This window comes from Hypanus sabinus, chromosome 20, assembly GCF_030144855.1.
Source record: "Hypanus sabinus isolate sHypSab1 chromosome 20, sHypSab1.hap1, whole genome shotgun sequence".
NCBI classification, from domain to species: domain Eukaryota; kingdom Metazoa; phylum Chordata; class Chondrichthyes; order Myliobatiformes; family Dasyatidae; genus Hypanus; species Hypanus sabinus.
In genome coordinates, this window is record NC_082725.1 from 21,545,495 (window position 1) to 21,562,386 (window position 16,892).

The 16,892-nt window shown below is 39.4% G+C and overlaps 1 protein-coding gene across 4 annotated transcripts in view; it reads left to right on the plus strand.

Annotated features, from left to right (window-relative positions):
- Positions 1–16,892, plus strand: part of pign (phosphatidylinositol glycan anchor biosynthesis, class N) — a 129,087-nt gene that overhangs the window by 16,887 nt on the left and 95,308 nt on the right. For all 4 annotated transcript variants that reach the window (XM_059945227.1, XM_059945230.1, XM_059945229.1 and 1 more), the window contains 5 exons: positions 2,160–2,420; positions 7,551–7,672; positions 8,675–8,773; positions 11,011–11,117; positions 11,450–11,574. In XM_059945227.1, the coding sequence (XP_059801210.1) occupies positions 2,200–2,420; positions 7,551–7,672; positions 8,675–8,773; positions 11,011–11,117; positions 11,450–11,574 (674 nt within the window). In that variant the 5' untranslated portion in view covers positions 2,160–2,199. The remainder of the gene's footprint in view (positions 1–2,159; positions 2,421–7,550; positions 7,673–8,674; positions 8,774–11,010; positions 11,118–11,449; positions 11,575–16,892) is intronic.

Below are 16,892 nucleotides of genomic sequence, written 5' to 3' on the forward strand. Positions count from 1 at the left end.
GGTCATTCAGAGTTGATGGATAGCTGAGACCCCGTGAGTGGGGATAAAAAACAGGTCTGGAGAGACACCCTTCAGACACGCCAGTGGTCACTGACTGAGTGTTGTGAACCCACAGAAAGGTGGGGGCTTCGGAGACCAAACCAGGAGATTGGTCAGTAAAGCTCACAGTGTTACAGCAGGGCTGGTGGGGACTTGTGTGTGTGTCCACTCATGCCAGAGTGACGAGTCCACCACAGAAGAACGGTCTAGCTGAAGACCAGAGGGCTCATAAGGGAATGGCCACAATGACACGATGGATTAAGAAAGCCACGAAAAGGTTTGCCTGCCGCAACTGTTGCTGGTACATCTCGCTCTCTCTCTTTCTCTCTCTCCCCAACGATTTCAACACAATAACCATAACTACTTCAGCATTTACGAACTGAACTCTATACTTTCTTATGATAATTTATTTAGCCCTAGACATCGATAGAGCTTGTTTATTATTGATTATTATTATTCCTACACTTTGAGGTTTATTACTGCTAACTTGTTTTATATGTATATTTGCATTTTTGATACTGTATTGTGTAGTTTACTAATAGACACCTTTAGTTTGGTACCACCAGACTCCAACGGATTCTTCTTTCTCTGCTGGTCAGACACCCAGTTACGGGGTACATAACACACACACAAAATGTTTTTTTTTAAATTAGCCCTGGCCAAGTGCCTAATTGTACGCAATCCAATGTCTCCTCAGTACTGTGATATGCAAAATAATGCCAACTGCTCCCTTTTGCTTCTTTTGCTCAATTCCTTGCTCTCTTCATTGTGCTTATTGTCCTCGTTTCTCTCTTAAAATCTGTTTCCATGTAGACTTTGCTTCCCTCATTTAGTTATCCTCTGTGCTTGTCATTTAATGTGGGCTTAGTTTGGCCATCATTACTATCTTTGAAAATTTGTTTGGTTTCGCTCTCCACCCTCTTCCCTCATGTCTTTTTGTTGCCACTGCAGAATTGTGTACTCTAAGAAGTAGTTCTGCTGCTTTTAATTATAACGCCGATTAGGATACACTGACTTTGGGAAGGCTCCTTCATGTCAGATGTCATCGGTTGGCACTGAAATCTAAAGAGGAGATTGGAACCTTCTTCGTGTTACAGTACTTGGCAGTGGGCAAGTCATTCCATTTATTGGAAGAAATGAAGCATATCTTGAAAGTAAATATTTCTAGGTTGTTTGCCATTATTTCATGCCTATCAGATCTCTGTATGGAATGATAGTTGAAATTAACTGAAACGGCAGCAGTGGAATTGCAGTTGATCCTGTAACCTTGGGCTACAAAAGGATAAGGTCACTCAGTTATTACTGAATAACCAGCTGAACTTGGTTGATGAGTTGACTTGGCTTGATTTACAATTTGGTGTCTAAGAGCTGCAAAGATACATAGTAAGAATTTGGTGGTGGTTTAGGCTTAACTTGATGAACTAAATTGTTTCTTCTTTCTCGTTTACTTTCTGTGGTTGTTATGACTTTAAAATTACACACAAGTTATGAAACCACAGTTGGAATCAGTATCAGTTTTAATATCATTGGCATATGTTGTGGGTGAAATTTGTTATTTTGTGAGTTAGTTGTTCATTCAGAAATCTGATGCGGATTGGAAGAAGCTGTTCCTGAAACGTTGAGTGAGTGTTTTTGAAGCTCCTCAACCTGCTCCTGAATGGTAGTAATAAGAAGAGGGGATATCCTGGGTGTTGGGGCTCCTTAATGATGAATGCCACCTTCTTCAGGCATTGCCTTTTAAAGGTGTCTTCAGTGTTGGGGAGGCATCAGGATGGAGCTGGTGGAGTTTACATCTTTCTGCAGCTTTGAAAGCCATTACATTCAAAGTCGTAGAGTTATAGCATCATACAGTATGTAAACATACCCTTCAGCCCAAATGGTCAGTGCTGGCCGAGATGCTGATCTAAGCTGATCCGTTTGCTCTCATTTGGCAGGAGTATAGAATAAATATCATTCTACTTATGTAACGTACTTTTATCTTAAAAAGAACAATGAAGTGATTATTTCTATTTTATATCTCTTAATGCTTAAGCATGCGTTATAAAAAAATCCAGATAAATCCATATATAGTGTTACTGTGTTCAAACTTTCTTGTGAAATACTTCCCTTTTGTTTTTCAGTTTCACTGTGAATGAAGTGTGTGGTTTTACACCTGAAGAGATGCTGGCTTTTTTCCTGATCGGCTTTCTTGTGCATCTTGTTTTCTTTGCCTCCATTTTTGACATCTATTTTACCTCACCACTGGTCCACGGAACTACCCCCCATCAAGTGCCACATTCTCCACCAGCAAAGCGCCTTGTCCTCTTTGTTGCTGATGGATTGCGGGCGGATACATTTTTTGAACTGGATGTGAATGACCAGACGCGTTCACCATTCCTCCGGTATGAGTCGTGAAGATCAAAGAAAACACGGATCTTAAGTTAGACTGTAGAGAATATGGTTTTTACATGTTTTGTAGAATGAAAATTGCCACCATAATATATGACATTAATTGAATTATGCATAGAGAATGCAAGAGAAACTTGCCTATAATGTAGAGCTTACCAATGATTGAGTAGCTTAGATGAATAGAATATATATATTTGAGAGCATATTATTTGTGTATAATCCATCCCTTATAAAGTTTCCATTTGGCATCCTTTTGCCTTCCTGGTTTGCTGTGGATCTGACTTCTGTAACATGATGAGGAGCTCTGTGAGCTTGATGACTTTGTAGTTGCCTGAAATGAGGAATCCCTTTGAACTGACATTTGAAAAGGGAAGATCTGCACTAGACTTGCTAGCATTTTATAGGCTATTTTTGATTTGCTGTTCATTGTGAGCATCATTGCCTTGGTACAGTATATGCCAGAAAATTGCTATTTTCTCCCTAGTGGTGGTCCTTGTGGTGCTCATTTATATCATCTCCAGTGTTTCATATTTGAAAACCAAAGTAGTTACTGGCAAAGCTTCAAAATGAAATAATGAAAATTCAGTTTGCTGGCTGATCAAAAGGGCCTATTCTGTGCTGGATCCAAATAAATAGATAGATAATTTTTTTAAAAAAATGAGGTACAAATACTTGGACAACACCGGGACATAAAATTCAAACGTTGTTAAAAGTGGGGAAAATTAATAAACTGTAAAAATCTATAAAAATTGTCTATCACTATCTGTCTATCTTAAGTTAAATGGGCAGCATGGTCATGTAGTGGTTAGTCCAATGCTCTACAGTACAGGCGACACGTGTTCAATTCCTGCCACTGCCCGTAAGGAGTTTCTACGTTCTCCCTGTGATCACGTGGGATTCCTCCAAGTGCTCCGGTGTCCTCCCATGGTCCAAAGACATACTGGTTTGTATGTTAATTGATCATTGTAAACCGTCGCTTGATAAGGCTAGGATTAAATCGTGGTGGGGGGGGGGGGGGTGGTGGTTCTAGGCGGCATGGCGCAAAGGGCCAGAAGGATCCATCCTACGCTGTATCTCAATAAATAGATAGGTAGATAATTATATACAGTTGCAAGAAAAAGTTTGTGAACCTTGCTATTACCTGGTTTTCTGCATTAATTACTCAAAAAATATGGTCTGATCATCGTCTAAGTCACAATAATAGACAAACAGAATCTGCCTAAACTAATAACACAGGAACAATGGTACTTTACATGTCTTTATTGAACACATTATTGAATCATTTACAGTCCAGGCTTGGAGAAGTATGTGAAACCTTGTGTTTAATAACTAGTAAAACCTCCTTTAGCAGCAACAAGCTCCACCAAACTTTTCCTGTAGCTGCTGATCAGACTTGCACAATGGGGAGGAGGAATTTTAGATCATTGCTCCATACAAAACAGTTCATCAATATTTCTGGGATTCTCTGAGACAGTCCTCTTCAGTCATGCCACAGCATTTCAATGGGTTAAGGTCTGGACCCTGACTTGGCCATTCCAAAACACAAACTTTCTTCTTTTTAAACCTTTCTATTGTCGATTTACTCTTGTGTTTCGGATCATTACCTTGCTGATCATCCAGCTTCTAATAATCTTCAGGTGATGGATGGCTACCCTCACATTTTCCTGTAAATTATCTTGATACAATTTTTAATTTATTGTTCCCTCAACAAATGCAAGCTGTCCAGGCCCTGAGGCAGCAAAGCTAGCCCAAAACCATGATGCTTCTTGTACCATTCTTCACAGTTGGAATGAGATTTTGGTATTGGTGTGCAGTGCCTGTTTTCGTCCAAACAGTGTGCAATTCTGCCAAAACATTCAACTTTTGTCTCATCTGTCCACAGAACATTGTCCCAGAAGAGCTGTGGAACATCCAGGTGGTCTTTTGCAAACTTGCAGCAATGCTTTATTTGGAGAGCAATTGTGTCCTTCCATGAACACTATTCTTGTTCAGTGTTTTTCTTACAGTGGACACATGAACTAGCAAGTCCTAAAGATTTCTGCAGGTCTTATGCTGTTACCCTTGGCTTCTCTTTCACATCCAGCATTGCACATTGTGATCTTTTCAGGACATCCGCTCCTAGGGAAAGTAGCAACTATACTGAATTTCCTCCATTTGCAGACAATTTCTCTTACTATGGACTGATGAACACTCAGATCTTTTGAAATGCTTTTATAGCCTTTTTCAGCTTCATGCATCTCTACAATTCTCCTAAGGTCCTCTGAAAGTTATTTTGATCAAGGCACAGTGCACATAAACATTTCTTTCTTGAGAAGTGCGGGCTCTGTCAGTAACCTGGCTTTGTTTGTCTTTTTTACAGGGCAGGGCACTTCTGCAACTCACACCTCCAATCTCATCTCATTGATTGAAACACCTGACTCCAAATAGCTTCTATAGAAAGCATTACCCCAGAGGTTCAGATGCTTTTTTAAAACCTAGACTGTGATTGTTTAAATGGTGTACTCAGTTTTGAAGAGAAGTACAATTTTTTGTGTGTTATAATACGCACAATACAGGCCCTTCGGCCCACAAAGTTGTGCTGAACACGTCCCTACGTTAGAAATTACTAGGCTTACCTATAGCCCTCTATTTTACTAAGCTCCATGTACCTATCTAAAAGCCTGTTAAAAGACCGTATTGTATCCGCCTCCACCACCGTTGCCGACAGCCCATTCCACGCACTTACCACTCTCTGAGTAAAAAACTTACTCCTGACATCTCCTCTGTACCTACTCCCCAGCACCTTAAACCTGTGTCCTCTTGTGGCAACCATTTCAGCCCTGGGAAAAAGCCTCTGACTATCCCCACGATCAATGCCTCTTATCATCTTGTGCACCTCTATCAGGTCACCTCTCATCCTCCTTCACTCCAAGGAGAAAAGGTCGAGTTCACTCAACCTATTCTCATAAGACATGCTCCCCAATCCAGGCAACATCCTTGTAAATCTCCTCTACACCCTTTCTATGGCTTCCACATCGTTCCTGTAGTGAGGTGACCTGAACTGAGCATAGTACTCCAAGTGGGGTCTGACCAGGGTCCTATATAGTTACAACATTACCTCTCGCCTCCTAAATTCAATTCCACGATTGATGAAGGTCAATGCACCATATGCCCTCTTAACCACAGAGTCAACCTGCGCAGCTGCTTTGAGCATTCTATGGACTCGGACCCCAAGATCCCTCTGATCCTGCACACCGTCAAGAGTCTTACGATTAATACTGTACTCTGCCATCATATTTGACCTATCAAAATGAACCACTTCACACTTTACTGGGTTGAACTCCATCTGCCACTTCTCAGCCCAGTTTTGCATCCTATCAATGTTTCACTGTAACCTCTGACAGCCCTCCACACTATTCACAGCACCTCCAACCTTTGTGTCATCAGCAAACTTATTAACCCATCCCTCCACTTCCTCATCCAAGTCATTTATAAAAATCACAAAGAGTAGGGGTCCCAGAACAAATCCCTGAGACTCTCCACTGGTGACTGACCTCCGTGCAGAATATGACCCATCTACAATCACTCTGCCTTCTGTGGGCAAGCCAGTTCTGGATCCACAAAGCAATGTCCCCTTGGATCCCATGCCTCCTTACTTTCTCAATAAGCCTTGCATGGGGGTACCAATCAAATGCCTTGCTGAAATCCATATACACTACGTCTACTGCTCTACCTTCATCAATGTTTAGTCACATCCTCAAAAAATTCAATCAGGCTCGTAAGGCACGACCTGCCCTTGTCAAAGCCATGCTGACTACTCCTAATCGTATTATACCTCTCCAAGTGTTCATAAATCCTGCTTCTCAGGATCTTCTCCATCAACTTACCAACCACTGAGGTAAGACTCACTGGTCTATAGTTCCCTGGGCTATCTCTACTCCCTTTCTTGAATAAAGGAATGACATTCGCAACCCTCCAATCCTTGGGAACCTCTCCCGTCCCCACTGATGATACAAAGATGGGTGGTTTGGGGTGGAATATTGCAGTAGTTAAGCATGATGGAGAAAAGCACCTAATCTTTTTTGGCTGATGAAGGTACCTATTTGCTTATATTTTTATGTCTTGAAAAATATCATCAGATTATGAACATATTGGGTCTTTGATATTCTCTCCGTAAAATCACATTAAGACTCAACAAATAGCAGGTATGATAAATGACAGATGATGACTGAAGGATTAATTTTGCCTGAAGCCCGTCGTTCCATTTTTTTTCAGTTCAGCACAGCAAGCAGATGGAGATTTGATTAGTACCTTCTGGGTATGTCTACACCTCTGAGAATGTGGTGCTCTCTCAGTACAATTCAAAAAGGACAGCCTTGATGATCTGCTCATTCTGCAGTGGAGACCAGCCATACAAAACATGTCCAAGACACTTTTTCTCCCTTGGCACAAGTGTTTGCTTTACTAATCCATTAAAAAAAAATAGGTCTGCTTAAATTCTGCTAAAAGCAGTGCTCATCACTTGCCTGTCAGTTCCCAGAAGTTCGTTATAATTAGTTTGAATTAATTAATTTTTCTTCATGACCAGGTTCAGAAATTATGTGTTTTGACTCTAGTTCCGAAGCCTTTATAATTAGAGGAGGAGGAGGGAAAGCTTGTACCGTGGTAGTATGGTGGTGCAGCAGGTAGTGCTGCTGCCTCTCAGCTTCACCAGCCCGTGCTCCACTCTGACATCCAGTTGCTGTCTGCATGGACTGTTAATGTTCAACCCTGTGTTTCCCCCAAACCTCCCCACCTCCAGCTGTTCCACTAGCTCCCCACCACCATGTCCCAAAGTTGGTTGAAAATTACCCTGAGTTTAAGCTGGGGATAGGAGAATTGGGGTGTAGTTAATGAGCACTTGAGGGAGAATAGCTTTCAGGAAAATAAGCGGGTGCATATGATCGATGGGATGGCTCTGAGAGCTGGTATAGATTTGATGGTTCCTGAATGGTTCCTTCTATGTCACAAGGACAATTCAGTAACAAATTGGTATGTAATCTACTCAAGTTCAGGAGCAATAAAGTTCTGTTAGATTTTTATTTTCATTGTCAACATTAAAAGCATTACTACAATATTAAAAGCGTATTGTATTCTGCTTTCAGGGATGTGATCAAGGAGAGAGGAAGTTGGGGTGTGTCTCACACACGTGTTCCCACTGAATCCAGGCCTGGTCATGTGGCTTTGATTGCAGGGTTTTATGAAGATGTCAGTGCTGTTGCTAAAGGTATGCAGTACTTAATTAGTTCTTATATTTTACTGAATTAAATTGTGTGCTACAAGAAAGAAATGAGTATGTATAAAAAATTTAAAAAAACAATATTTTCTCCTATGAATGATTACCTCCTGTAACTGCTTAACACCAGGGAGAGATTTCTGTCCACTTGTTTTGTTAGATGGCAAATTAAAGTTTACTTAGCATTTCACTGTGCAGTTTAATATTCATTGCCCAAATTTGTGACAGAACCACACATTTTGCTTTTTGTTTTAACAAAATTCCATGCAGTTTATTTCAATGACCTTTAATTTGTTTTGCAGAAAAGTAATCATTATTTTAAAACATTTTATTTCAACCTGGGTACAGTTTTTATTTATTTTTACCCACAAATATAGGTTAGTATTATTTTGTCAGTAAGTTTAGTGCTGATGCGGGTGACATTGTTTATTATACTTTATTAAAGCACAAGTTCGGCAGGATAGCGTAGTGGTTAGCACAATGCTTCGCAGTACAGGCAACTGGAGTTCAATTCCCGATGCTGCCTGGAAGGAGTTTGTACGTTTTCTGAGTGACCACGTGGGTTTCCTCTAGGTGCTTCAGCTTCCTCCCACAGTCCAAAGACGTACTGGCTCGTAAGTACTGGCTTAGCTCGAAGGTCCAGAAGGGCCTACTCCATGTTGTATCTCAATAAATAAGTACATAAACAAACATTTTTGAAACAGATAGTTAAGCATAACCAAAAATAAATAATATGTAAGAGTTCTAGCTTTTCATTATGGCTGCAATTCAGAAAGAGTTGATACCTAAACCATGAATTTTGGAAGCAAAATCAGTACATGTTGGAAAATCTCTGAATGAGAAGGAAAAAGCAAGCGTCTTGGATCAAAGATCGTCAGCTGAGCATTTAGAAGATTTACTGCTTAGACCCGCTGGATTAATAGAAGTTATTTGCTATATTTAGCTTCTAATCAAATATGGTTTTTTGCAAACACTTTTTTAAAATTCCTACAGGTTGGAAAGAGAACCCAGTTGAATTTGATTCTGTTTTTAATGAGAGCAGACACACCTGGTGCTGGGGAAGCCCTGACATTTTACCAATGTTTGCAAAAGGTAGGTAAATCTCAATGCAAGCTGTAAAAAAAAAAATCCTTTTAAACAGGTAAGTTACAGGGAAGGAGGAGAGGTGGGAGGTTTTGGGGTCTAATTCAAGAGTTCAGTCCATTTTTAAAAAAATACTTCAGATGTTAGTGTTCTGAAATAATAGCAGAAAATAATGACAACACTTTGCAGATCAGGGAGCATCTGTGGAAAGCAAAACCAAGTAAACATTTCATATTGGTTTCTCAGCATGACCTGCTGAGTGTTTCCAGTATTTTCATCTTTTATTCCAAAGTTTCGTGCCCTGACCACTGAAGGCTCCTTTGCCAAATGTGGCGTGATTACATTCAAGAACATTCACAAGTTCAGAATTGGAAGAGTTCCAGACTGTTTGTAGAGCAGAAGCGGCTTTCAGAGAAATGGATGGGTTGATCTGTGGAGAGAAAAGAAAACCAAATGTTAAAAATCAAGGTGTTGTTTGGGAATTGGCACAGTGTGATGGATGAATAGGTGTGTAGTGTGATATGACGGTGGAGTTTTTCTTTATAGAGGATGGGAAATGGAAGGAATCTTGACTAGTTGTCTGGAAGTAATGAAAATGTAGATGAAGGTTTCACCACAGATAAACTAAGACAAAGGTAGGTGACTTTAAAGAGGTGAGTAGATGGAGATGGTCCCAAGTATAGGATCAAAAAGTGGTTGGAAGCTGATCTTGGGATTGAATACACAAAGTCTGAGAGCAGTCATGTTTTCAGATAGTTGTTGGGAGAAGAATGGAGTTGTGGTAGGAAAAGCAGTATCCAGCATTCTGATTGAATTTGATAGGGTGGATGTTCAAAAGCTGTTTCCTTTCACTGGAGTTTAAGAAATGGGGACATAGTCTCAGGATAAGGACTGGACAAGAAATAAAGAAATTGGAGAGCTGTGGGGATTGACAAGCAACTGGAAAATGGCTAAAGCATAGCTTCTGCCATGATCATATTGAACGGTGGGACAATGAGAAGAAGCTGTTTATGCTTCAGTTTATGTCTCTGTTGAGAAAGCTGGTTATCAGTATAGTATCATTTTAGCAAACTTTCTTCTTATATTGTGAAGTAGAATATTACAGCCCAACACTCCATGCTGGCTCATTGAAAGTATTATCAGATTGGTCTGATTATTCAGCCCCTAACCCTAACCCTAGTACATCTTCCTCTATTTCCTCCATTTATACAAGTCCTTCTTGAAAGTTATTGAAACAAGTTGCACCTCCCCTCTGTAGTAGTGCCTTTCAGATCTCAAAAACATGATGTGTGAATTTTCACAAACAAGAGAAAATCTGCAGATGCTGGAAATCATACCACAGTTGTTTGTTTAGCCAGTTCCCTTTCTTACATGTCTGCTAGTACCAACAATTCTGTTACTGGAAAACATTATTGCTTGTTATTCAGTCAAAACTTTTCCATAATTTTGAACAGCTCAATTTAATTTTTGTTTAAAGCTTCATTTATTTTAAGGAGAATAATTCGTTTTTATCCACCTACCCTATGTAACTGAAGTCTTTCAAACTTTAAACCTTGTTCCATTGTAGTAAATGACCACTATACCTTTGGATGAATTAATTCCTGCAGAAAACTGATATCTCTGGAAATATGGTATGAATATTGCTCTCTTGGTAATAAGAGTTTGTGCTCCCTATTATCAGTTCCAAACTGTACATCTTTCTTGCTTTGTCAGTTGAAAATAAGGTTCAGAGAAGGAGTGAATCGTGTGTCAATGCATTGCCTGCACCATGTAATGTTCACACAGGTTTAATACACGTGCATTTCTAGAGTTCTGGACTATATTTTAATATAGAAATTAAGAGCCAGTTTCAGAGTGTGCTGTCTTAATTTCCCCTATTCCCCCCACCACCATCTCAAATTACATAAGGAGATAGATTTTCTAATAATTCACAATTCCATAAAATCTGCAAATGTGTAGAAATAAAATAGTGTATGTAATCAGTGGAAATGAGTGAAACTTATTTTAGTGGCTCCTTGTTGCTTTACTGATGCCTAAGCAAACATCCTGTTAACATTCACCATGATGTTGCAAATAAAATTCACTTATACTTACAACCTCAAAGAAAAAATCTGCCAGAATATTGAAGAATCAGCCTTTGACTCTCATAAAATTTATGATTCATGATGTATTCTGTGTGTCCAATGTCCAGGTGGTAAGTTATTTTTATTTCACTAAAATGAAGACTTCATTTTCTTGTGATATAGGTGCCAGTGGTGACCATATTTATACTCACATGTACCCAGCTGAAAAAGAGGATTTTGCTGCTGAAGATGCATCAAGACTAGACACTTGGGTATTTAATGAAGTGAAGGTATGTACAATGTTCTGGCCAGACACATCAACAAGTGTGGAGCTCCTGAGGATTTCCCAGGAAATATTCATTATCCTCTTAATAAGTTACTATTTCTGATCTCTTCTGCATCTAATTTTCAGGTTGAAGTGACAGCATATTTTTTTAATAGTGATTTTGGGATTTTGGTCCCACAAGTTGTAAAAATGATATAAATTGGCCTTGGTGTTGGGCATTTCTCTGAAGCTGGGGCTAGGTTTAGGCATGCTTTGGGACCACAATAAAGGAAATATTACTTGATGAATTGTGCACGCTAACATTTGTCACAAATTTTTCTATTTTTTCTGCAACAGAACTTCTTTCAATATGCCAAGAGTAATGAAACACTTTCAAAAAAAATGAAAGCAGATCAGGTTGTTTATTTCTTGCACTTACTTGGCCTGGACACGAATGGACATGCTCATAGGCCAAAATCAAGGTAATTATCTTAATCTTTTTCAAATGAAATTGCTTGCTTCCATTTCTGGCCTTTTATTTTTTCAGCTTCCTAATCTTGTTAGATTCATGTATTGTTCCTTGCTTGAAAGTCTGCAAATATTTTGTTATACCTGAAAAGTTGTACGAAAAGTACCAAACAGGGAGTGTAAAACTTAGCTGAAAATTAATAACTTAACAATTGCTGGAAGCTATTGCAAGGATAAGTATTACTTGCCATGGTAATATGGTTAATGATTTAATGTTCAGAGCAGAGTATGGGTGTTTTACTATATATATATATATATATATATATATATTTACAAAATATATCATTACACAAAATACTCTCAGTGGCCATTTTATTAGGTACTCCTGTACACCTGGTTAATGCAGTTACCTAATCAGCCAATCATCTGGTAGCAACTCAGTGCAGACATGCACTATCACTTTGTTTTTATGGCTGTTCTATCTGCAAATAGGAAGAAATTTCCACTGTGCAACAGATCCATGATATATACCCCATTTATTATGTCTCCTCAAACAAAAATCTAGTTTTCATCTTAAGTACAATACAATCTACCTGCAATAAAATGCAGAGCAGCAATCGTGAATATATAGCTGACTGTGATGTAGTGGTATCTGCACCAGACTTCAAGGTGAGTGGTCCTGGTTTCGAATCCAGCTGGCTGCTTCCGCGCTTTCCATCCCTGCTGGGTTGAGCATCAAGCTAGCAACTTGGCTTCGTAAAAAAAAAACAGACAGAAGTGTTACATAAGCGTCAAGGTTGTCATCCGATATGTCACGTGGCACAGAAAAATTTTGGGGAAAACCTATTGGTCTTGACTTTCCAATGTTGTAAAGCTATTAGTTGAATGTTATCGTTATTGAGTGGACAGATCTTGGATTTTGTCACAGCCTATCAACTTGGCTCAGCACCTTTGATAAGATGATAAGCACTAGGTGCTGTCTGCCTGTTTCTATGGCTGGTAAAGCCCTAGCTCATGTTCTCATGATGGTATGTGCAAAAAATTTTGTTGAAACATGGCATGCAGTGCCACCCTTCAAATACTTAAGCTCCACCAATAGTAAAAGCATACAGAATGAACATCTTCACTGCCAAATGAATCAGCATATGAGATTTTACACCCTGAGGGTAGTGCGTTGTTTTCACAGGAAAAGGCTCATACTTCCTTGCCACTAGCTTGCTGGTTGCGAGAACACTTGGCAATGGATGATAAGTTTTGAATTACTCCCAGACCTAGTGTACACTTAAGTATTTGGATAGTAAATGGTTACAATAACAACTCTATTTAGAAATGATGTAATTAATTGTTTTTAAAGGTTAATATTAATTTTTGAACATTTAAAAAAATGTTTCATTTATTTCAATTTATCCCTGTTATTCTTTTATTATTAACAAAATAATGAATGTACATAAATAAGCAACAGGACTCATCCCTTTTCATTAAAGTCCATAATTATTGTTGCTAATTCATTAATCAATGATCATCTCTGCTCAAAACAGGAGAGAATTTATAGAAGATTATCACCAATTTGGGCACGTGTTCTCAAAAATGTTTGTCACCACTGTGATGGACTGTTAACTCAGTGGCATATTATTACTTGCAGGAGTGGAACTTGGTGTGCTCTTCCACAGATGCAGCCCAGCCACTTCAATGTTCGACATCTTTTGCATCCAGAGATGCTCTTCTGCACACCACTGCTATAATGCATGTTTATTTGAGTTACTGTTGCCTTCCTTTCAAGGGGAATAGAATATAACAGCAAGGAGATAATGCTGAGGTTTTATAAGACACTAGTCAGGCCACACTTGGAATATTGTCAACAGTTTTGGGCCCCATATCTCAGAAAGGATGTGTTGTCATTGGAGAGGGTCCAGAAGAGGTTCACGAGGATGATTCCAGGAATGAAGGGGTTAACATATGAGGATTCTTTGGCAGCTTTGAGCCTGTACTCACTGGAATTTAGAAGAGTGTGGGAGGATCTCATTGAACCCTACCAAATGTTGAAAGAAATAGACAGGTTGGATGTGGAGAGGATGTTTCCCGTGGTGGGGGTGTCCAGAACTAGAGGACACAGCCTCAAAACTGAGGGTCGACCATTTAGAACAGAGGTAAGGACTTATTTTCAGTGAGAGGGTAATGAATCTGTGGAATGCTCTGCCACAGACAGTTCAGAATCAGAATCAGGTTTATTATCACCGATGTGACATGAAATTTATTAACTTAGCTGTAGCAGTTCAATGCAATACCTAATCCAGCAGAGAAATAATAATAATAAATAAAATATTAATAACTATAAGAAGAATAATAAATAAATAAATCGCTTGCAGTAATCGTATATTGAATAGATTTTAAAAAAACATGTCAAAACAGAAATACTGTATAGTTTTTAAAGAAAGTGAGTTATGGAGGCCTAGACTGTGGGGATATTTAAAGTGAAAATTGATAGTTTCCTGCTCGGTCAGGGCACCAAAGGTTAAGGCAAGAAGGCAGGAGTCTGGGGTTGAGTGGGATCTGGGAACAGCCATGATGGAATGGTGGAGCAGACTCGATGGGCTGAATGGCCTAATTCTGCTCATGTCTTATGGTGTTAACTCTAGTACTACTTTATCGAATGATCATGGAGTTATTTAACATGGAAGCAAACCCTTCAGCCCAACTGGTCCTTGCTGACCAAGATGCTCCATCCATGCTAGTCCCATTTGGCCAATAACCTTCTAAACCTATCCAAACAGTGTACCTGTCCAAATGTCTTTTAAAAGTTGGCGTTACACTTGCTTTAACCACTCTTAGTGTAAAATCAGAAGGTTGCCCCTCAAGTTCCTATTAAATGTTTTCTCCTTTCCTTAAAATCAAATCTTCTCTCCTTGATTCCCTAAGCCTGGGAAAACAACTGAGTGCATTGACTCTATCTATGCCCCACATGATTTTATACTGTAATATTATCTTTCAGTCTTTTGCAGTCCAAGGAATAAAGGCTTAAAATGTCAGATCTTTCCCTTTATCTCTATTCCTCAAATCCTGGCAACATCCTTTCAAATCTTTTCTGCTCTCTTTCTAGTTTAAAAGCATATTTTCTATAGCAGGGTGACTCAAGACTCCCAATTGCAGCCTCACCAATGTCCTGTACAACTGAACTTCACCTTTCTACTCAATGACCTGACTTATGAAGACCAGCATCTCAAAAGTCTTCTTTGCCATCTTTTCTACCTGTGAGTCCATTTTCAGGGAGTCATGCACTGTGTTACTCCTCAGGGCCCTACCATTTGCTATGAAAGCTCTACGTGGTTTTGACTTCTCAAAATGTAACACTTCACACTTTTTCAAATTAAACCCTTTGGCCCACTTACAAAGCTGATGATTATCCCCTGGTAATTCTTGATAGCATTCTTCAGTGTCCACGTTCCCACATATTTTGTGACCTAGCAGTGAACTCGAAGGCTCAGCGCCAAGAAACGACCTTCCACTGTCACCCTTTTCAATCAGACAGCTCTCCTGGATTTCATGTGATTTAACTTTCCCGATCAGCCAATGCATGGTGTTGAGCTTTTCATTTGTATTTCCGTGATGATTTTGCCCGTTCTTTATGGGTATAAATTACAGAGCAAAATGCTGAAGCGTTTCCTTATAATAAGCATCAAGGGATGTTTTTACCTTTATCTGTCATTGTGGAAAAAATGTATTTCCATATTTCCAGTAGATGTTAAATGATGGAAAAAGCAGTCACCTTCCCAGTGTTTTTGAGAGTAATTCAGTGATGAAGAGGCTGTTGTGAGAAAGCTGCTTTGATGCCAGTCCATCATTCCAACTAATGAGCAAACCTGATCTTCATAGAGTTGTGAAAATTTATGATACAGAATGAAGTGTATCCTCTGCCGTTAACCCCAATTCCTGTATCTCAGACAATATTTTTGTAGTTTCTGACTCTTACTGTTTTTTTATTTAAATATAGTGAGTTTTCATTTACCAAGTTCCACATTACTCCTTGTTGTTTCTGGGTTCCAAAGAAAGCTTCCCCAGCTTAGCTGATCTCTCCTCACACTTGGCTCCAGCTCTGGCAGTATCCTTGCAGATTACTTCAGTGCTGCCTTTTGTGCTATCATTGTTACCACTTCTGAGCGTCATATTTGTGGACGTTTCACTACTACGCAGGATTTTCATCCTTTTCCTTTCTACTTCCTCATTCGAAATGAAATACAACTTTGGAATTTGAAAGTAACTATAACACCGGTGAACATTGGCATTTGCTGAAGAGATGGTCTTGGAGAAGCATTTTATTTTTCTGAGCACATTTAATTTTTAGTTGCTGCTTTCCCATTGATGGAGTGGAATCCAATTAGGAATAATCCAAGTTCTTTCTAGGGTTTGTGGTAATGTACTGTAGCTCCTTCTGTGTCACGCTGTGCATGTAAGGTCTGAGATCAGTGAGGGTGAAGTGCAACTCGGAAATTGGCAACACATTCACCTGGAACACAGTCGGCCCTCCTTATCCGCAAGGGATTGGTTCCGGGTCCCCTCGCAGATACCGAAAAACGCGGATGCTCAAGTTCCGTATTTAACCTGTCTCAGTTCGTTGGTCTTTAGGACCCAGCAGAACCCGGGACCTTATTTAATCTGTCTCAGTGCGGTGGTCTTTAGGGCCCAGTGGAGCTCTGAATCCGCAGTGTTTCTGTTCACGAAAATAATCACGATCACAGTTGAAAATAAAGTGGAAATAATAAAGCAATCGGAAAGAGGTGAAACACTATCGGTCATTGGAAAAGCGTTAGGCTATAGTCGGTCAACATTCGGAACAATTTTAAAGGATAAATTGAGAAAGGCCCGGCCCCGATGAAAGCTACAATTATTACTGAGCAATGCAGTGGTTTAATTATTGAAATACGTACGTTTCTTAAGTGTTTTATATGCATAGAAAGATAAAATATATTTTATATGCTAAGACAAACGTTTGATTAACTGACACTAAATAATACCGGATGTACCTGTTCCGACTTACTTAGAGAACTTACGGTTATTTTCGCTCCCAATCCACGATAAGCTACGCACATCCTCCTGTATACTTTAAATCATCTCTAGATTACTTATAATACCTAATACATTGTAAATGCTATGTAAATAGTTGATATACTGTATTGTTTAGGGAATAATGACAAGAAAAAAAGTCTGTACATGCTCGAACAACAAGTGCTGGAAGAGCACTTCCGGGTTTTCGCGATTCGCGGTTGGTTGAATTCGCGCATGCGGAACTCGCGGATAAGGAGGGCCGACTGTACTGCCATTCTGATCGGTAGAGGAG